The following is a 23,181-nucleotide window of genomic DNA, read 5'->3' as shown; positions in this document are numbered from 1 at the left end:
CTCAGTGAGTTAGACCCCCCCCCCCCCTCCCAACACCCCTCTTTATCACTCAGTGAGTTAGACCCCCCCCTCCCAACACCCCTCTTTATCACTCACAGTGAGTTAGACCCCCCCCTACCAACACCCCTCTTTATCACTCACAGTGAGTTAGACCCCCCCCTCCCAACACCCCTCTTTATCACTCAGTGAGTTAGATCCCCCCCCCTCCCAACACCCCTCTTTATCACTCAGTGAGTTAGACCCCCCCCTCCCAACACCCCTCTTTATCACTCACAGTGAGTTAGACCCCCCCCCTCCCAACACCCCTCTCTATCACTCACAGTGAGTTAGACCCCCCCCCTCCCAACACCCCTCTTTATCACTCACAGTGAGTTAGACCCCCCCCCTCCCAACACCCCTCTCTATCACTCACAGTGAGTTAGACCCCCCCCCTCCCAACACCCCTCTTTATCACTCACAGTGAGTTAGACCCCCCCCTCCCAACACCCCTCTCTATCACTCACAGTGAGTTAGACCCCCCCATCCCAACACCCCTCTTTATCACTCAGTGAGTTAGACCCCCCCCTCCCACAACACCCCTCTTTATCACTCAGTGAGTTAGACCCCCCCCCTCCCAACACCCCTCTTTATCACTCACAGTGAGTTAGAACCCCCCCCCCCCCTACCAACACCCCTCTTTATCACTCAGTGAGTTAGACCCCCCCCCTCCCAACACCCCTCTTTATCCCTCAGTGAGTTAGACCCCCCCCTCCCAACACCCCTCTTTATCACTCAGTGAGTTAGACCCCCCCCCTCCCAACACCCCTCTTTATCCCTCAGTGAGTTAGACCCCCCCCTCCCAACACCCCTCTTTATCACTCAGTGAGTTAGACCCCCCCCTCCCAACACCCCTCTTTATCACTCACAGTGAGTTAGACCCCCCCCCTACCAACACCCCTCTTTATCACTCAGTGAGTTAGACCCCCCCCTCCCAACACCCCTCTTTATCACTCACAGTGAGTTAGACCCCCCCCCCCTCCCAACACCCCTCTTTATCACTCACAGTGAGTTAGACCCCCCCCTCCCACAACACCCCTCTTTATCACTCAGTGAGTTAGACCCCCCCCCCCCTACCAACACCCCTCTTTATCACTCACAGTGAGTTAGACCCCCCCCCCCCTACCAACACCCCTCTCTATCACTCACAGTGAGTTAGACCCCCCCCTACCAACACCCCTCTTTATCACTCAGTGAGTTAGACCCCCCCCCCCTACCAACACCCCTCTCTATCACTCACAGTGAGTTAGACCCCCCCCTACCAACACCCCTCTTTATCACTCACAGTGAGTTAGACCCCCCCCCCCCTACCAACAGCCCTCTTTATCACTCAGTGAGTTAGACCCCCCCCTCCCACAACACCCCTCTTTATCACTCAGTGAGTTAGACCCCCCCCCCCTCCCAACACCCCTCTTTATCACTCAGTGAGTTAGACCCCCCCCCCCCCCCCCAACACCCCTCTTAATCAATTCAATTCAATTCTTATATATACACACACATACACATGTCAGTCACACACACACAGTATATGTTGTGTGTGTGCTTTGTGTGTGTGCCTTGTGTGTCTAGGTCACTCACTGTCTCTCAGGTTGTGGCATACTGATACATACTGGGCAGCAAGGTATGTCCTGTCTCCTTCTCCTACGAGGATTTTTACCTTTGAGAGGTCACTAAGACCTTTGAAATCTGACATTACAGAGTGGAGTTTGTTCCAGTAATCATTTCTTATATCACTGAATGTTTCACATTGTAGGAGGAAGTGCATCTCTGTCTGGACCTCACCTGTCGAACAGTGACCACATATTCTGTTTTCGTTTGGTTGCCATGATTTTTTGTGTTGTCCTGTTTCAATTGCCAATTGGTGGTCACTGAGCCTGTACTTGGTTAGGATCTGTCTCTGCTTTCTATCTCTGACAGTATAGAGATATTCTGCCAGTTTATAATCTCTTTCTAAGGCTAGATAACATTCTAATCGACTTTGGCTTTTTTGACTTTCCAATGTTCCAGGTAGGTTACTTTACATTGTGTTATAATTTGGTTTATCACTCACAGTGAGTTAGACCCCCCCCCTCCCAACACCCCTCTTTATCACTCACAGTGAGTTAGACCCCCCCCCTCCCAACACCCCTCTTTATCACTCAGTGAGTTAGACCCCCCCCCCCCTCCCAACACCCCTCTTTATCACTCACAGTGAGTTAGACCCCCCCCCTCCCAACACCCCTCTTTATCACTCAGTGAGTTAGACCCCCCCCCCCCCTCCCAACACCCCTCTTTATCACTCAGTGAGTTAGACCCCCCCCCCCTCCCAACACCCCTCTTTATCACTCACAGTGAGTTAGACCCCCCCCCCCCTCCCAACACCCCTCTTTATCACTCAGTGAGTTAGACCCCCCCCCCTACCAACACCCCTCTTTATCACTCACAGTGAGTTAGAGCCCCCCCCCCTCCCAACACCCCTCTTTATCACTCAGTGAGTTAGACCCCCCCCCCCCTCCCAACACCCCTCTTTATCACACAGTGAGTTAGACCCCCCCCCCTCCCAACACCCCTCTTTATCACACAGTGAGTTAGACCCCCCCCCCTCCCAACACCCCTCTTTATCACTCAGTGAGTTAGACCCCCCCCCCTCCCAACACCCTCTTTATCACTCAGTGAGTTAGACCCCCCCCCTCCCAACACCCCTCTTTATCACTCACAGTGAGTTAGACCCCCCCCCCTCCCAACACCCCTCTTTATCACTCAGTGAGTTAGACCCCCCCCCCCTCCCAACACCCCTCTTTATCACTCAGTGAGTTAGACCCCCCCCCCTCCCAACACCCCTCTTTATCACTCAGTGAGTTAGACCCCCCCCCCCTCCCAACACCCCTCTTTATCACACAGTGAGTTAGACCCCCCCCCCCCTCCCAACACCCCTCTTTATCACTCAGTGAGTTAGACCCCCCCCCCTCCCAACACCCCTCTTTATCACTCACAGTGAGTTAGACCCCCCCCCCCTCCCAACACCCCTCTTTATCACTCAGTGAGTTAGACCCCCCCTCACAACACCCCTCTTTATCACTCAGTGAGTTAGACCCCCCCCCACCAACACCCCTCTTTATCACTCAGTGAGTTAGACCCCCCCCCCCCCCCCCAACACCCCTCTTTATCACTCAGTGAGTTAGACCCCCCCCCTCCCAACACCCCTCTTTATCACTCAGTGAGTTAGACCCCCCCCTCCCAACACCCCTCTTTATCACTCACAGTGAGTTAGACCCCCCCCTCCCAACACCCCTCTTTATCACTCAGTGAGTTAGACCCCCCCCTCCCAACACCCCTCTTTATCACTCAGTGAGTTAGACCCCCCCCTCCCAACACCCCTCTTTATCACTCACAGTGAGTTAGACCCCCCCCTCCCAACACCCCTCTTTATCACTCAGTGAGTTAGACCCCCCCCCCTCCCAACACCCCTCTTTATCACTCAGTGAGTTAGAGGAGGTGGTGGGTAGAGAGGAGGTCAGGGGGAGAGGGGATCACACTAGACACACACAGTGTATATTCAAGTGGGTAATAATGTCCCATTACTGGTCCTAAATGTAGTGTTTTCATAGTGTGTGTGTGTGTGTGTACATGTGTGTGTTTGTGTGTGTACATGTGTGTGTGCGTGTGTGTAGGACCACTGGGTCACCAACGAACACACAGCATGTCTTCTATCATCCTGTATTAAACATCTTTATTTCTCCTTATTTAGGCAGTAAGACACTATTTAGTTCATCACATTCAGTGGAACTGAGATCAAAGACAGGAATGTTGTTTGTCAACAATGAAAACAAAACAAACATTCTTCACACACCAATATTTACAAACACTCTGGGATATCAATTACAACTGTATACAGTTCAATCTTCAATGACATCTATGTGAGCACAGTGTGTGAGAGTGTGTGTGGGCTATTCTACCTGACACAGGGACACTGAGTCATTAACCCAGAACCCAGGATAGAGGGGCTCAGTGAATGTGCTGTGGAATGTGTGCAGGTGGGTCAGTGTGTCAGAGGAGACTGTGTAGAAGGACAGAGTGCCGGCCGGCCAGTCCAGATACACTCCTACTCTGTGGGAGCTGGAGGGGGGGGCAGGTATGACAGTGATCTTATTATTGTGCACGGCAGAGTAACTGTTACCAACACACTCCAGACTCCAGGACTTGTTATTGCGTCCAAGCATACAGTCAGCACCCCATCCTCTCCTGCTCATTCCTTTATATGTCACTGCTATATGAACCCATCCTCCTTCACTCCACTCTGCCTCCCAGTAACAGCGCCCAGACAGACCCTCTCTACACAGCACCTGTGGCCAGTTCTCAAATCTCTCTGGGTGATCAGGATACAGCTGCTCCTCTGTCCTCCATGTCACCTTTCTGTTCTCCTCAGACAGAGAGAGGTATCTCTGTGCTGTGTTTGGGTCCAGTGTGAGCTCACAGGCATCTGATGGGGGAGACCAAGACACAATATATTACTGATCATCATCATTCACATTAGAATGTCTCCCTCTTCCTGCCCTCCCCCTTTCATTCTCCCCCCCCCCCCACCTCCCTTATCTACTCCTGTACTACGGTACTTAGGAATGATTTGCTGGACCTGATGTGAGTTTCCTCCAGGAACACAATGACTCTTATTGAGGGACTTGTTGCTCTTGTTGGTTAGTTGGAACTGATTTAACTTCTTGTACTCGCTGTGAATTCTATTCTTGTTGCTTTTCTACAGGTACACTCTTGCACTTTTGAGGTTCATGTTGTTTCATTGTAACTTGTTTAACTACATGCTCTTCTGGTTCTTCCCATTGGCACTTATTTGCTTTTCACAATGTATGCTTCATGTTTTGGCTCCCCACAATGTTTTTGGGGCGTCTCGTTGTTTATGATCAGTGACCTGTGCTCTTTAGTAAAGCTCTCTCTTGGAAGTCGCTTTGGATAAAAGCGTCTTGATAAATGAAGACATGTAAATGTACTCTCCCCCCCACCTCCTCTCCCCCCCCACCCCCTCTCCCCCCACCCTCCCATCTCCTCTCCCCCCTCTCCTTATCTACTCTCCCCCCCACCTCCTCTCCCCCCACCCTCCCACCTCCCCTCCCCCCCCACCTCCTCCCCCCCCCGGACCTCCTCTCCCCCCACCTCCTCCTCCTCTCCCCCCACCTCCTCTCCCCCCACCTCCTCTCCCCCCCACCTCCTCCTCTCCCCCCACCCCCTCCTCTCCCCCCACCTCCTCCTCTCCCCCCACCCCCCTTATCACCGCCTCTCCCCCCACCCCCCTGACCTCCTCTCCCCCCACCTCCTCCTCTCCCCCCACCCCCCTTATCACCTCCTCTCCCCCCACCCCCCTGACCTCCTCTCCCCCCAGCCCCCTTATCTACTCTCTGCCCCCCACCTCCTCTCTCCCCTTATCTACTCTCTCCCCCCACCTCCTCTCTCCCCTTATCTACTCTCTCCCCCCACCTCCTCCTCTCCCCCCACCCCCCTTATCACCGCCTCTCCCCCCACCCCCCTGACCTCCTCTCCCCCCACCTCCTCCTCTCCCCCCACCCCCCTTATCACCTCCTCTCCCCCCACTCCCCTGACCTCCTCTCCCCCCAGCCCCCTTATCTACTCTCTCCCCCCCACCTCCTCTCTCCCCTTATCTACTCTCTCCCCCCACCTCCTCTCTCCCCTTATCTACTCTCTCCCCCCCACCTCCTCTCCCCCCACCCCCCTGACCTCCTCTCCCCCCAACCCTCTGTCCTCCTCTCCCTCCACCCCCCTCTCCCCCCACCCACCCTCCCATCTCCTCTCCCCCCAGCCCCCTTATCTACTCTCTCCCCCCCACCCCCCTAACCTCCTCCCCCCCCCCATCCCCATTATCTACTCTCTCCCCCCCACCCCCTCTCCCCCTACCCCCTCATCTACTCTCTCCCCCCATCCCTGACCTCCTCTCCCCCCACCTCCTCTCCCCCCACCCCCATTATCTACTCTCTCCCCCCCACCTCCTCCCCCCCCACCCCCCTGACCTCTCCCCCCCCCACCCCCCTTATCTACTCTCTCCCCCCCACCTCCTCTCCCTCCAACTCCTCCTCTCCCCCCACCCCCCTTATCAACTCTCTCCCCCCCACCCCTTATCTACTCTTCCCCCCCCCCCGACCTCTCTCCCCAGCCCCCTTATCTGCTCTCTCCCCCCACCCCCATTATCTATTCTCTCCCCCCCGCCCCCCTACCTCCTCTCCCCCCACCCACCTGACCTCCTCTCCCCCCAGCCCCCTTATCTACTCTCTCCCCCCCACCTCCTCTCCCCCAACACCACTTATCTGCTCTCTCCCCCCACCCCCATTATCTATTCTCTCCCCCCCGCCCCCCCACCTCCTCTCCCCCCACCCACCTGACCTCCTCTCCCCCCAGCCCCCTTATCTACTCTCTCCCCCCCACCTCCTCTCCCCCGACCCCGCCCTCCTCTCCCCACACCCCCTTGACCTCCTCTCAGAAGAGGAGAGAGACGAAAGGGGAGAAGGAGATGAAGGGAGGGGTGGGAGGAGGAAAGGGTAGGGCAGTGGAGAGGGAAGGAAGCGAGGAGTGAGGGAGGGAGGGAGGGGGAGAGGAAACACACACCAGCTAGGGGAAGGGAGGGGGGGAACAGGGGAGGGGGAGGAGAGGGGAGGGTGAAGGGAGGGCACATACGTGTGTCCATTTCTGACAGTGTCAAAGTCACTAATGGTATTGTCCCTGTATGACCCTGTGTACTAGAACTAAGTAGCAGTCAATACTCACATTTCCTAAGACCAGGTTTGATCCTGCACTCTCCATCATGATCCACACTGTAGGGAGAAGCAGAGGAATGATGAGGAAATGACACCTCACCTGTTGCTACGTGACTAAAGTAAACATGTTGTTTCTATGTTTATCATCAGAGGTGTATTCCAGAAAACAGGTTTTACAAACTCTGAGCCTAACCCTGAACTCTGACTTGATGAACCCTGAGATGGGAAGCACAGAGTTATCGGTTCCAGAAGAGCTGATCTGAGTTTGTTTAATTCTAATTCACTGGAATTAGACATTCTCATGCGTGCAGGCGAGTATGCAAACATTTTCTGAAAGGTAAACAACAACTGCAACACCAAAAGACAGACAATTGGTCAATGAGTACATTTCAATGCAGTCTATTTATTTGACACTTAACCACACGTCTTACTACAGCTGAACAAGTGGTGGAACAATCCTATGGGCACAAAACACACTTGGCAGCAGCTGAAAATGAATATAAAATCAGTTCAAACAGGTAGGGCATATTTGGCTTTGGCCTTCCCACCCCCTTTGCATGTCATGAGTTCTGTAATGTTGTACAATGTATGTGCCCATGTGCTGAGGTGTTTTCTCCTGTTCCCACACTGTACTCCTCTAGGAGCATAGTCTGGGGGTTGACTTTTTCTCTCCTCTCCTCATGTTTCTGTCTCTCCACCTTCAAGAAAAGGCTCAAGACGCACTTGTTCCGGGAGTACAACGGTACTTAGGAATGGTTCGCTTGACCCAATGTTAGTTTCCTCAAGGATCACAATGACTCTTGCTTAGAGACTTGTTGCTCTTGTGGTTAGTGGTAACTGATTTAAATTGTTGTTCTCGCTGTGATATATTGTTTTTATTACTGTTGCTTGCTTTTTTTTCCACAGGTACACTTGCACTTATAGCGGTTCATGTTGTTTAATTGTAACTTGTTTAACTACATGCTCTTATGGTTCTTCCCTTTGGCACTTACTTTGGTTGTTCACAATGTGTGCTTCATGTTTTGGCTACTCGCAATGTTTTGTGGCTATCTTGTTATGATCAGTGACCTATGCACTTTGTAAAGCTCTCTCTTGGAAGTCGCTTTGGATAAAAGTGTCTGCTAAATGAATAAATGTAATGTAATGTTTCTGCTGACATTTTCAAGGGGGCGCCGATAATGGCTACCTCGGTCGGTATCTTTCGGCCAAAGTAAATTCCTTGTCTGTCATTGTCCCATTCTGATTCAGACACATGATTGTTTTCATCATGTTTGACAGGATTAAACCAAGTACAAATCATTCAGTGGCTGTCTCAACTTGTGAGAATGCTGTTTTAACACATAGATGTTGTTTAACCTAATCCTGCTCAGTATATGAACATTGGACTTGTAGCGGACTAACAGAAAGAAGGCAGAGGAGGGCACCACCTCTGACAGAGGCAGAAGAGCTGGCTCTGAGTCAGAACGCTGGGCGACCAGCGGCTGAAGGCATCCCTGGAGGGAACTCATCCAAGCCTATCACCCCCGAGGACACAAGTGCCCACATAACATGTTAGTGTTTGTGGAGATTTCATTTGGGGGGTTCATTTCTCCCAAAGGTCAATGATGGTGTTACCTGCCTTGTTGAGCCTTCTGCCACAACAGAACCTCTTGTAGTTTAAGTTCTCAATATTGCAAAGACTGTGTACAGTACAGTAGAACAGAATGCTCTTCATCACAGAATGATACAGATATGTTGTCTGCTGCCACAGAGCGATTCAGAAAGACCTACAGAGGTATACATCTTACTGTATGGTAGCTACTGAGCTACACTGTTCTCTCCCCATGTACATTGTTTTGAGGTTCTTGTGTGGAATTATGGGTTTGACATGTACATCGACATGATGAGAAAAAATAATGAATGGTAAAACAACTGGCACATTCTTCTCCTTTATAACAGAGCATGACTGGGCATTACAAGGAGGAGCAGGGTTTCCCACAGAAAACGTGTTAGTTAAGGTGGTAGGGTTTGCCGTCAGACCGGGGGGGGGGGGGGGGGGGGGGGGGGGGGTTGTAGAGTCTAGCCTAATGTGTTCTGGGGGGGGGGGGGGTCGTTTGTACGATAGACTAATGCATTCTGCAGAGAAGGTACTGTTTGGAATGAAAGGGAGCAAACAGGACAGAGTAACACGGAATTCATCTTTCTTTTTGTTTTGGACGACGTAGTTAAGGCGGCAGGCGTGTGTTGCTTAGGCGGCCGCCTTAACTGGAAAGTGCTGCGGGAAACCCTGAGGAGGGTCCATCAACCTCCACAGCACAGAGTAACAGGGACATGTTCAGTAAGTACCAGGTTAGCTCTGCATGGACATTTCATGTCATCCTTATGTGTTATACACAGTGGCGGTCCTAGCACATTTGGCGCCCCAGGCAAGTTTTTCCCTTTCATATGCAACCAAAATGGCCGCAATTTAGAGCCTCTCCATGTGGTCATTTTATATCAACTATTTATTCATTGAATTGAAAGAAAATGTGCCATATTGTGTTATGTATCGTTATCGGGATATGAAAGGATCTATCAGGATATGAGATTTTGGTCATATCGCACAGCCCTACTGCAAAGTAAAATACAACAGCACATTATCCATCCATCCATCATCTTCCGCTTGTCCGGGGGTCAGGTCGCGGGGCCGGAACCTAAACAGGGAGGCCCAGACTTCCCGCTCCCCGGCCGCTTCCACCAGCTCTTCCTGGGGGACCCCGAGGCGTTCCCAGGCCAGCCGAAAGACATAGTCCCTCCAGCGTGTCCTGGGTCTTCGCCGGGGCCTCTTCCCAGTGGGACGTGCCCAGAACACCTCACCAGGGAGGCGTCCAGGAGGCATCCTTATCAGATGCCCCAGCCACCTCAACTGGCCCCTCTCGACGCGGAGGAGCAGCGGGTCTACTCTGAGCCCCTCCCGGATGACCGAGCTTCTCACCCTATCTCTAAGGGAGAGCCCTGACACCCTGCGGAGAAAACTCATTTAGGCCGCTTGTATTCGCGATCTCGTTCTTTCGGTCACTACCCACAGTTCGTGACCATAGGTGAGGGTAGGAACGTAGATCGACTGGTAAATAGAGAGCTTCGCTTTTCGACTCAGCTCCTTCTTCACCACGACGGACCGATGCAGAGCCCGCATCACTGCGGATGCCGCACCGATCCGCCTGTCGATCTCACGCTCCATCCTTCCCTCACTCGTGAACAAGACCCCGAGATACTTGAACTCCTCCGCATACATAACACATTTAAAATGGGGAAAATGTGAATAATTGCTTTGCAGGTCAATTTAAGGTGTAGGCCCCTACATGTTCTGCCTGTGCCCCCAACATGTTCAGTTAAGGGCTACAGTGCTGCTAGTAAAACAAGTTAGTCTGGAGCCCTGGATGAGGAAAGGACACCCCATGTCTGATAGTTGCTTCAGGCTTGGCATGAGGGAGGAGAGAGGGAGAAATTCATGGTTTGTTAAACAAAAGCTGCCAGCAAGCAGGTTAGGTTAGTTACCATCAGTTACCGTGGTAAAGTAACCAGAGTTTGTGTTTCCTCTCTTTCTGGAACAGAAAACCCAGAGTTTCCCTCATCTCAGGGTTAACAAACTCACTGTTTTCACTTCAACCCACTTTCTGGAATAGACCCCAGGAAATACAATTATGATTGTAGCTATATAATCATAATTGCACTAAAGGCTATTGTAGATTATATAGGGCTTCTCTCTTCCTAGCCCACTGTCCTAAATAAACATGCAGTCTGTGATTGTATAATCATGAAATGCAAGGCCTGTTAACATACTTGGATGTCTATTCAGTGTTAAGCAACATTACATGAAGAGGTATATAAAAACACAAACATGTCCTTACTTGAGTTTCTCCAGTCTGCAGTGTGGATCCTCCAGTCCAGCAGAGAGCAGCTTCAATCCTTTTTCTCCTGGATGATTGTAGCTCAGGTCCAGTTCCCTCAGGTGGAAGGGGTTGGACCTCAGAGCTGAGGCCAGAGAAGCACAGCCTTCCTCTGTGACCAGACAGCCTGACAACCTGTAGAAAGAGGATCAATGTTGTGACAGAATCCATCTGGGCCTCCAGAGTGAGTCAGCACAGAGGGGTTCATTTGGCAGGTGCTGTCATAGCTGCTCCTCCCCCTCATTAGACAGAGTGACCTTTCCCCCCAGTTCAGGAAGGTTAGGTTTGTGTTCAGTTTGGTGCTAGCAGTTCTATGGAACATCAGGACGTCTGCTACATAAAGCCTGCTCAAAAAAAACTAGATTTCAAGTCCCAAACTTGACTTGAATGAACACAACAAATGAGTTGTGCAGTACGAGACATAGAACATGGATCATATCTATCCACCATTGCAGAAAGCAATGTTCACGGCCACGTGACCTTTCCCTCTCTAAACCGAGTTCTATGACAGCTCGACATAGATCATCATTGCCGCCGCTGCTTCAGAATTGTATTAAATATCACGATATCGAGGAGGATGAGCAACTGAACAGTGACAGGAAGTTAATCACTGTAGTGAGGTCCGCAAGACCACACGGAGCCAACATCTTGCCACACCTGAAGAGTGATTCAATCACATCAGACAAACATAATCAGCCCTTGTGACACCCTCAGTATGCTGATTACCCACCAAACGCCGATGCAAAGGAACCATAGAATTGGGGGGGGGACCTCCCCAATCTACCTAATCAGCCCTCCTGCTAGCTTGCAAGCTTCAAAGGGCCTGATTTAGACAACACGTCTCCAGCGACCATTTGCTATCCGTTTCGGCGGCGATTTGAACAAAGAACATACCTTGATCAGAACTTTTGAGGAAAGTTCTTGAGACTTCACCTTTACCACAAGAGTACAAGGTGGAGAATTATGAGAGGGATATTTGTGTTATGTTTGTTACTTTGTTTTAATGTTGTGTTCACTGAAATCTTGATTCTAGTAACAACTCTTTCTTCCTGAAAGATAACCACGTCATTCTTGGTATCTACACGAAGCTATCATAATAAAACAATCATTCAACTATATTTTGTAACTGTACCAAGATGTCCAGAACAATATTTGAACCATCGAATGAACCAGCCAGAGATCAGATCACACCTTTGGTAGGTGTGAAGGAAGGAGGGGGGAGTTGAGAACCCAGCTTCCCCCAATCCACATCTGACCCCAGACGGGTCCTCTCTCGAACTGTATAAAGCCCTAAGATGACCATCAATCTCTGACTCCAGCGAAACCGACCATGGCATGAACGCCATCAGGATTGGCGTTCCAAAGGACGTCGCCAAGCTTCTCCTGAGATTCAACTTCATAGTGAACGCGTCACTATCTGGACGTTTCAACAGAAGAACCAAAAACGCAATTCCAAATGCGACTTCACTGAGATCCCGCAGACTCAGTCACATGACCCAGCGCAGCCGCGCTTTGACTTCAGATTCTTCAAACGGACCTTTGGCGCAAACCGCCCTCAACATCATTGATCAACCCCTGATCAAACGTAACTATGGCTAACGCTCTTTCCTCCTCGACATGGCATTGGCGTGAGCTCTGTTTATGATTTGTAAGGATGTAATCATTGACTGTACAATTTCTGTCTTTCTTTAAGTTAGACCATTTCATTCTGTTCATTGAAACCAATCTCTCATATCAAACCCATAATCCAACTTGTTCATAAGATCTGTTTACCTTACTTGAATAAATTCATTGTAAAGATTTTGACGTGCGTGTTCACTGATGTTACGATTGGCTCTACACTTAGAACGAATTCATTCCTAAAGATGAGACTGATTATTACATATTAAACATAGGATTCCCTAATGTCCTAAACCAATATTAGGGTGGTGCCCCAAACTTGATGATAAATTAAGTATTTCTAATCTTAAACGAGCAAACCCCGCTACATCACTCATGAAGTCATGACAACCTAATAAACAACAGCGACCAGCTACTTTCCCGACAAAGCCCTCTCCTGCTGCCTCTTTCTAGCTATTTGTAACTACCTCCCATTCCCCACACCCTGCCGCAGTCAACTAAAACGTAATTTATACATATAAAGTGGTAAAATATCAGCCTACCTGCCGAACTTGTTGCACTGAGTTGGATTCCAACTGAAGAATATCCCACTTGAGTCGCTCTGTAGCCTATTAGCTACAAAACGTCCTGGTTTATACCCTGAGAATCTTCTGTGGTAAACCTGAGGTAATTTGCTTCTAAATTACTGTAAAAAGCCTCAGTAAACTTATTTGTTCTGGACCGGCTACTAGTAGACTTTAACTTTCAGATGGTACATTTTTCTCTAGTTTTGAATTTTCTGAGCAGATAGACATCTGGTTCCCTTCAGAAGCCTTCAGTTGACAGTGTTCTTTTTAGCAACACGGCTAGCTGATCCAGAGACAGAGATCACATGACAGGGCGTGCCATCAAACACTTCAGGCTATTGGACAATATAAGAAGTTCTTCTAAAAAATTAAAGAGGAAAGTAAATGGAAGTGAAATTAACCAAAAGTATTCAAAAAACGTATCTAGCAAATAAATATTTGTTTTAAATAACAGAGAATGCCTGTCAGTATTTATTTAACTATGTTAAGTCATTAGATAACCTGCTGCCTGTTGGCTCTGCACTCCCTGCGAAAAGAGGAACTGCTATATTAGTATGCTGTTCATGGATTACAGATAATCATTTAACACCATCATGCCTATGTCTTTATATAGGCTATTTCAACATTTTATATTCTTTCCAAAATTCTAGTTTAAAGTTGTAACAGTCATGTTACAACTAAATGACTAAATGTAAATGTAATGTTTGCATTCTGTGCTCTTTTTGCTTTAATGTTAGGACGCATTAGCAGGGCCAACCTCAAGAAATTCAATGGCCAATGTCACCTTTTGTGATCTGTGCAAAGGACCAATAAAAGACTGACATTCTGTGTTCAACTTTCTTTCTTCACTTTTTTAAAGAGCAGATATGTGTTTGAAATCTCACTCGGTATGGGGCATTTGGCTGACTGTCAGAGAAATTTAGAATGTAAGGTTATATTCTGAAAATACTGGTGCTAGCATTCCTTTGTCAGTAGAGAGCCGTCTCCCTACATGACCTATAGATGACACTAGGCTTATGTAAACAAACTGACCTAGGTTGACCATTATCATACTAGAGGTGCAATAAACCTTATCTGTGTTGAGTGAATCATATGGTCAAGCCTAGGGTCGGAGAACTCTGTAAGTTTCCACGTGCACGCGCACTCTGTCTCTGGGATCGATCATATTGACAGCTGATATGCAGGGGAGGAGGCTTCTCACCAATAAATGGTCTTACCTGAAGACTTGTGAACCAGACAAACTTTGTAGCACAATGGCGTGTGATGTTTTTGTCTCCTTGTGGGCCGGCCGCAAACAATAAAGCTTTCTTAAACTTGTTCACCGACTGACTGTGCAATGCTTAATAGATTGATATTTCAGACACTCTCCCTGCATCTCAGATGGAATACTACCATCCTATGAAGTAAAGTATGTCAGAATAAATGTGAATAGCCAGTTCCATACATATATACAGTAGTATTATAGATCAAGCACACTTTTCTTGCCATTCCTAATTTGAAACCCTTCATGTAGTGGAAGAAGCATCAACCACAGGAACAACAGCCGCCAGATGCTAAACTCACTGCCCAGGTAAATGTACAATAATATGATGAATAGTATTATCTTAACCCTTGTGTTGTCTTCAGGGTCAAACATGACTGCTATTATATTTAACAGCAGAGAAAACCCTCAAATAGTTCTTTCTTTTAACTTCAAATGTCTTACTTTTCCTAGTGACCCTGACATTCATAAAAATACATCACAACAATCACAGACACACACGTACACAATAAGAAATTGAGATTATGTGTGCTACTGATTTAGGTTACAGAGTCTATAAAGGTGCTGAAGATGACAGTACCTCCATTTCTCTTTTTGCGAAAGCCATGACTGCACATTTCAGTGTTGTAATAAAACAATTGGTGTTCACAGATTAAAGTCAATGTTTTTCCACTGTGAAGAGGGAAACCCCAGATGTTCACAAAGTTTGATGAATGACAGGTTGTGTTTCAATGCGAAATAGGTTTAAGGTTGAAAATTAAATTAAGCTGTATTTTATTACCCTTTGGGCAAGGGCATACAGATTGTTAACACTACCCAAAGAGACTGCAATCATGTTGCACATTCAGAAACAGTTGCATCAACATTTTCATTCTGTCGAAAATAAACAAAAACATGAATCAACATATAAGCCAATCATTATGTACAGCATCTTTAAGAGTGTTTCAGATGCAGCAAATCTGCCTGTTTCTTATCAAACTAGTCCTCACTGATGACGAGAAGGCATATCTCATTCTTGGCATTAAGTTTATACCCAACTTGATGATGGTAACTTTACTAATGGCTCATGTAGAACATAAATACATACCTCAGTGTCTCCAGTTTGCAGAGTGGGTTCCCCAGTCCAGCAGAGAGCAGCTTCATGCCGGCATCCTTCAGATCATTGTTACTTAGATCTAGTTGTCTCAGGAAGGAGGTTGACTTCAGCACTGAGCCCAGAGAAGCACAGCCTTCTTCTGTGATGTGACATCCTGACAGCCTGTAGAAGGTTATCATTAGGGAGGGATCACAAACACTACTACCCTCTAGAGGTAGAAATAAAGAATATCAGTCTGATCATTTTCCTCTCAAACACGAAGAAGGTTTGATCAGTCAGATGACTGTCTGTCCTGGTTGGTCAACTTTCCCTTTATCTTAAATGCAATATCATCCTTTAATATGTAGAACATTGTACATCCAGTTACATAGTAGTACAGTATTCCAAGAATGTATTACATCCTACATCCAGGAGCAGGTCTCTCAGTATACAAGGCACCTTTTGTGACCCATAACCTTTACTGCAGAGTTAGGGTGTTAACCACATGTGAAGCAGTACATTAGCAGAACAATACAAAACATACTGCCCAGGTCAACCTACAATAATATCATGGAGTAGTTTGTCTTATACACATTCCTGTCATACAGGTGCTGAAGATGACAGTACCTCCATTTCTCTTTTTGCGAAAGCCATGACTGCACATTTCAGTGTTGTAATAAAACAATTGGTGTTCACAGATTAAAGTCAATGTTTTTCCACTGTGAAGAGGGAAACCCCAGATGTTCACAAAGTTTGATGAATGACAGGTTGTGTTTCAATGCGAAATAGGTTTAAGGTTGAAAATTAAATTAAGCTGTATTTTATTACCCTTTGGGCAAGGGCATACAGATTGTTAACACTACCCAAAGAGACTGCAATCATGTTGCACATTCAGAAACAGTTGCATCAACATTTTCATTCTGTCTAAAATAAACAAAAACATGAATCAACATATAAGCCAATCATTATGTACAGCATCTTTAAGAGTGTTTCAGATGCAGCAAATCTGCCTGTTTCTTATCAAACTAGTCCTCACTGATGACGAGAAGGCATATCTCATTCTTGGCATTAAGTTTATACCCAACTTGATGATGGTAACTTTACTAATGGCTCATGTAGAACATAAATACATACCTCAGTGTCTCCAGTTTGCAGAGTGGGTTCCCCAGTCCAGCAGAGAGCAGCTTCATGCCGGCATCCTTCAGATCATTGTTACTTGGATCTAGTTGTCTCAGGAAGGAGGTTGACTTCAGCACTGAGCCCAGAGAAGCACAGCCTTCTTCTGTGATGTGACATCCTGACAGCCTGTAGAAGGTTATCATTAGGGAGGGATCACAAACACTACTACCCTCTAGAGGTAGAAATAAAGAATATCAGTCTGATCATTTTCCTCTCAAACACGAAGAAGGTTTGATCAGTCAGATGACTGTCTGTCCTGGTTGGTCAACTTTCCCTTTATCTTAAATGCAATATCATCCTTTAATATGTAGAACATTGTACATCCAGTTACATAGTAGTACAGTATTCCAAGAATGTATTACATCCTACATCCAGGAGCAGGTCTCTCAGTATACAAGGCACCTTTTGTGACCCATAACCTTTACTGCAGAGTTAGGGTGTTAACCACATGTGAAGCAGTACATTAGCAGAACAATACAAAACATACTGCCCAGGTCAACCTACAATAATATCATGGAGTAGTTTGTCTTATACACATTCCTGTCATACAGGTGCTGAAGATGACAGTACCTCCATTTCTCTTTTTGCGAAAGCCATGACTGCACATTTCAGTGTTGTAATAAAACAATTGGTGTTCACAGATTAAAGTCAATGTTTTTCCACTGTGAAGAGGGAAACCCCAGATGTTCACAAAGTTTGATGAATGACAGGTTGTGTTTCAATGCGAAATAGGTTTAAGGTTGAAAATTAAATTAAGCTGTATTTTATTACCCTTTGGGCAAGGGCATACAGATTGTTAACACTACCCAAAGAGACTGCAATCATGTTGCACATTTAGAAACAGTTGCATCAACATTTTCATTCTGTCTAAAATAAACAAAAACATGAATCAACATATAAGCCAATCATTATGTACAGCATCTTTAAGAGTGTTTCAGATGCAGCAAATCTGCCTGTTTCTTATCAAACTAGTCCTCACTGATGACTAGAAGGCATATCTCATTCTTGGCATTAAGTTTATACCCAACTTGATGATGGTAACTTTCCTAATGGCTCATGTAGAACATAAATACATACCTCAGTGTCTCCAGTTTGCAGAGTGGGTTCCCCAGTCCAGCAGAGAGAAGCTTCATGCCGGCATCCTTCAGATCATTGTTACTTAGATCTAGTTGTCTCAGGAAGGAGGTTGACTTCAGCACTGAGCCCAGAGAAGCACAGCCTTCCTCTGTGATGTGACATCCTGACAGCCTGTAGAAGGTTATCATTAGGGAGGGATCACAAACACTACTACCCTCTAGAGGTAGAAATAAAGAATATCAGTCTGATCATTTTCCTCTCAAACACGAAGAAGGTTTGATCAGTCAGATGACTGTCTGTCCTGGTTGGTCAACTTTCCCTTTATCTTAAATGCAATATCATCCTTTAATATGTAGAACATTGTACATCCAGTTACATAGTAGTACAGTATTCCAAGAATGTATTACATCCTACATCCAGGAGCAGGTCTCTCAGTATACAAGGCACCTTTTGTGACCCATAACCTTTACTGCAGAGTTAGGGTGTTAATCACATGTGAAGCAGTACATTAGCAGAACAATACAAAACATACTGCCCAGGTCAACCTACAATAATATCATGGAGTAGTTTGTCTTATACACATTCCTGTCATACCCTGATATGTTTCACCTATGTCATGTTTGTCTCCACCCCTCCAGGTGTCTCCCATCTTCCTTCCTACCCTCATTTATCCCTGTGTTTTCTGCTTGGGACCAGTTTTTGTTTGTCAAGCCTACAGAAGCCTTCCTTGTGTTTTTTCTACCTCCTTTAGTCTTTTCTGCCTCGTAGTGCCCTGCTTGGCCTCCTGCTTGCCCTGACTTAGTGATGGGGGAAACAAAGCTTTCCAAAGCAACAAGCTATTTGAAACAATTGTGTCAAAAAAGTATCGTTTTTTTGAAGTGTTTGATACATCTTCTCCATAGGGACACCTGCTGGTCAGTTCATGGTATGGCGACTGTATCGAGAGATTGAAGGAATCGAGTGACGTCAAGTCCTCGGACGTTAGTCTCACAATCGTCATCTATTTGATAAATAAAGGTTATGTGACAAATGTTTCGATTTTCAGGTGTCAAAAATATATGTTGATGTATTATAAACAACATAACGTCTTTGCTCATTTACATTCATAACATTTATTTTTAGGTTCTGATAGCATTATTCACATGTGAAGTCAGGTTGAGTATGGCCTTCTGGTAAAAGCACTGCCCTTCAGTCTAAAAGAGTGAGTTTGAAACCGCTGACCTTGTTTTAGTGGAAGTATACGCTAAATGAATATTTATGATTTGATATTGTAGACTAGCGGCTAAGGTTTTGGAACATGCTTTTGCAACCGTGAAAGGGATGGCCACATTTGAAGGCTGGCAAAACTAGAGAAAGATGTATGTGCTTGTGCACCTACTCTCTCACATCTGTCTATATCTCCGTCTATCTAGCTCTGGCAATCTATCTGTATCTCTGGCTCTGTCAATGAATGTATTCTATAGCGTCCGTAAATATGTATCCTCTCTATAACCTATGAATATGAGTGATTTCTGATGTCTTCAGCGTTTGAATAAAACTCTGTTTGTCTCGGACTGTAGCACGACACTGTCAGCTGCTCGTGTGACGTCCGAAGCTTCGACAGGTGATCACATGTTTTTTGCCCATTTGAAGCCACGCTCGACACGTTTGTGTCGGTATCAATTGATTGAAAGGTTGATACCGCTTCGTGAGCATGGCTTTGAGCGTAACATCACTACCCTGACTCTGAGCCTGCCAGCTGCCCTGTACCTGAATGACTCTACCTTGTGGAATATGACCCTAGCCTGCCCTGAATATTATTTGGCCGGCCTCCTTGTATCTTGAATTAACCACAAACTTGCAGCCAGTGTGTGGTGTGTGATATTGTGTAACTAGTTGTTGTCTGGCGAATTTGATCACATACCTCAGTGTCTCCATTTTGCAGAGTGGGTTCCCCAGTCCAGCAGAGAGCAGCTTCATGCCGGCATCCTTCAGATCATTGTTACTTACATCTAGTTGTCTCAGGAAGGAGGTTGACTTCAGCACGGAGCCCAGAGAAGCACAGCCTTCCTCTGTGATGTCACAGCCTGACAGCCTGTAGAAGATTATCATTAGGGAGGGATCACAAACACTTTTTTTATTGTTACCTCTACTCTTGATGCATGATGATGCTTTGCTTATGGTCTGCACCTCTTCTTCAACACCGACCACCTCTGGAAGAGTGGAACTCTCTCACTGAATTGCTCCTACCAAGCTTTCTTAAATGTTTTAACTATGAGTTTGTCCTTGTCTTTCTTGAGGGTTTAGGTTGGTTTAGGTCCAGTTCTATGGGTGTGTGTGAAGTCTTCTGCGGCATTGCTTGAAAAAGGGCTATACAAATAACATTTGACTTGAACACAATGACACAGTAGCCAGTAACCAATGTGAAAAATGAACCTGCCTGAGAAGCTGATTTTACTAAGCTGGATTGTACTTGTGAAATATTCCCAAAACTATCCTGTCTAATGTATACTGAGACATCATGTGGTCTTCCTGAGGTATTTCTAAGTAATATAATGTGAAATGTAGGCCATCAGTGAATCTTTTGTTCTAGACTGTCTAGTGTCTTTCTGAGCCAATCAGATCACAATTCCCTCGGTACTAGGATCAACACTAGGTTTAGTATCTCCTATTATCAGTGCTTTAAATGATATCTATGGCACTGTTGGACTGACATGATCAAACTATCAATGAATATATGACACTGTTCAGGAATAGTTAGCTTGATTGTGTTATTGTGAAATAAAACTTAAAAGATTAATTCACCAGTGAGATACAATAACACAATACATCCTTTGGTATGTTTTGGAATGGTTCGAACACAGTAGTGACCACATACACACTACTCCTCATGATACTGGTTCAGACAGTAGTGACCACATACACACTACTCCTCAGTCATCCAGTCTGGATATGCTCACAGATGCTGTGACAGATGTCAAACAACAGCTGTATATCAACACGCACTAGGGTGATTTATAACAACGACTAACCCTGGTTCACGGCTAAACTCAGAAGGCTGAGGTTGGACTAGGAGGAAGCGTCCAGGAGTAGGGACAGATCCAGGTTCAAGAAGTCAAAGACCAGGTTTAGCAAGGTGGTGAGAGAGGCTAAACGACTGTACTCTGAGAGACCACAACACCTACCCCTGCTAAGCAGCTGGGCCAGACTCTGTCTCTCCAGCCACCCTGAAGCACTGTGCTAAAAACACGTCTCTGACTCTCAGTCTAGCAGGAGGATTCCTAAATCCAAAAGACAGCAGAATTAACTTAGACACTTAGAAGAATGTGTATTATTTGATGACCTCACCACCCAGGAAAGGCAGAATGTAACTGTAACTGCTACTTTTAAATGGTTTACTATTCTCCTGATTCGATGTGTTAATTTACTGTCACTTATTATTCTCAGACAATATTAATAAAAGAGATATATGTCCACTTTCCCAGACATGGATTAAGCCTAGTACAAAAGTAAGTAGGTCGAATAAAATGAAGATCTCCATTGAAAATTGTTTTTAGTATAAGACTACGCTTAATCCATATCTGGGAAACTGGGCCAAGTTCAAAATCTCATTTCATGGAGCACTTGACTGACCAGATTTTCTTCAACTGTTTGGTCACCTAGGTTTGTTGAAAGCATGCAATAAATGAAGATCTGTGCTCAAAATATGATTCTTAAATGACAGAAGTAAAAAAAAAAAAATTGTTTGAATCAATATAACCAGTAAAAATACGGGTATCAATTTAATCTGAGGGACTTGAAACAATCCCCATCTGATAGTCAATATGTTGTATGTTTGAAATCGCACTTGGTATATGAGGCACTTGGTTGACCATCCCTGAATCTCAACTGGAATACTACCATCCTATAAGGTATAGTATATCAGAATACATGTGAATATCCAGTTATATAGTAGTATAATACAACTTTAAACAGTACAAGCACACTTTTCTTGCTATTTCTAATCTAAAACCCTTCATGCAGTAGAACAGGCGTCACCCACAGGGACAACAGCACAACAGCCGCCAGATGCAAACTGTGATGTATTATGTACAGAAAGAAACACTCGAGGACGAATAACCACAGAACATGAGATCCCTTGACTGTGTTTTCTCTGAACGCATGTCTTAGTTCTTTCCAACTACTTCCTTATCCAATCAGTTACATGCATAACAAATACACACTACTCCTCATGATACTGGTTCAGACAGTAGTGACCACACACACACAAACTACTCCTCATGATACTGGTTCAGACAGCAGTGACCACATACACACTACTCCTCATGATACTGGTTCAGACAGTAGTGACCACATACACACTACTCGTCATGATACTGGTTCAGACAGTAGTGACCACATACACACTACTCCTCATGATACTGGTTCAGACAGCAGTGGCCACATACACACGACTCCTCATGGAATTATTGAACTCTATTATGGGCCTGGTCTCTGGTGAGGATGAGTCCACCTACAGGTGGGAAGTTGACCATCTGATGAACTGGTGCAGCCTGAACTACTTGGAGCTCAACCCTCTGAAGACAGTGGAGTTGGTTGTGGATTTCAGAAAGAGCCTGGTCCCACTCAGCCCCATCACCCTGTGTGACTCCTCCACCCTAACTCCACTGTGGAGTCCTTCAGCTTCCTGGGCTCTATCATTCTCAGGACCTCAAGTGAGAGCTGAACATCAGCTCCCTCACCAAGAAAGCTCAACAGAGGATGTACTTCCTGCGGCAGCTGAAGAAGTTCAACCTGCTAAAGACAAGGGTGGTGCACTTCTACACAGCCATCATTAAGTCTATCTTCACCTCCTCCATCACCATCTGGTACGCTGCTGTCACTGCCAAGGTTAAAGGCAGACTGCTGCATATCATCCACATTTCGAACTGACATTTCTGCAATTGGCAGTTAGGGTTTTTGAGACAAATATTCCTCAGGTTGCTGTGCAGAGCCCATAGTCCTACGCACAGCTTCTTTTTCCTGACGCTACCTAACATGGCCTGAGGCATCTTTGGCTCGTATCTTACTGCAGTATTTTTGTAATACTGTTCATTTTTGTATTTGCTGGAATTAAGTCTGTATTTACTGTAAATAATTTTGTATTTTTGTACATTATTTTTGTATTTGTCTTTATATTTCTACTCTATTGTTACACACCAAACCAACAACCTCGTATGTGTTAACTTACCACAGATGTGACCTCTGCCCTGTATCCAGGACAACGCCATATTATTGATTAGGCTGAAAGAAGTCTTTGATGTGCAGTGAGCCAATGTCTGAAGGGCCATGGGGCAGCTGTGTGTCTGTCTTGTGATTGTGGGACGGACCAATGACTCTTGAGAACGATGTATTATAAAATGGTGTGTTGTCTGAAGTTCTTTGGGGTTCAGTGTGCATCAGCTGGGAAGTGCTGATGTTACTGGATTCTCCAGTTCTGTCTAGGAAACTAGATGGACCCCATACAGCTTGTGATGTGTGATTGAAACTATTAGTTCAAGACTAAACATGATTACTGACCACAGTGTCTCCAATTTGCAGAGTGGATTCCCCAAAACAGCAGAGAGAAGCTTCATATCTGATTTCCTCAGGTCACTGTTGCTCAGATCCAGATCTCTCAGAGTGGAGGGGTTTGTCTTCAGAGCTGAAGCCAGAGAAGCACAGCCTTCCTCTGTGACCCCACAGC

At 46.1% G+C, this 23,181-nt stretch overlaps 1 protein-coding gene across 6 annotated transcripts in view; it reads right to left on the bottom strand.

Annotated features, from left to right (window-relative positions):
• Nucleotides 1-23,181, bottom strand: part of LOC136933033 (NACHT, LRR and PYD domains-containing protein 12-like) — a 561,343-nt gene that overhangs the window by 55,295 nt on the left and 482,867 nt on the right. For 2 of the 6 annotated variants that reach the window (XM_067228398.1, XM_067228399.1), the window contains exon 18: nucleotides 17,674-18,411. In XM_067228398.1, the coding sequence (XP_067084499.1) occupies nucleotides 18,393-18,411 (19 nt within the window). In that variant the 3' untranslated portion in view covers nucleotides 17,674-18,392. Of the gene's footprint in view, nucleotides 1-3,725; nucleotides 4,496-6,801; nucleotides 6,849-10,660; nucleotides 10,835-15,233; nucleotides 15,405-16,355; nucleotides 16,527-17,673; nucleotides 18,412-23,181 lie in introns of those variants that run through there. The other 4 variants (XM_067228386.1, XM_067228387.1, XM_067228389.1 and 1 more) reach the window with 4 other exon arrangements.

The sequence above is a fragment of the Osmerus mordax genome, chromosome 24 (assembly GCF_038355195.1).
Source record: "Osmerus mordax isolate fOsmMor3 chromosome 24, fOsmMor3.pri, whole genome shotgun sequence".
Taxonomy (NCBI): Eukaryota; Metazoa; Chordata; class Actinopteri; order Osmeriformes; family Osmeridae; genus Osmerus; species Osmerus mordax.
This window is presented reverse-complemented; position numbering and strand designations above follow the sequence as displayed.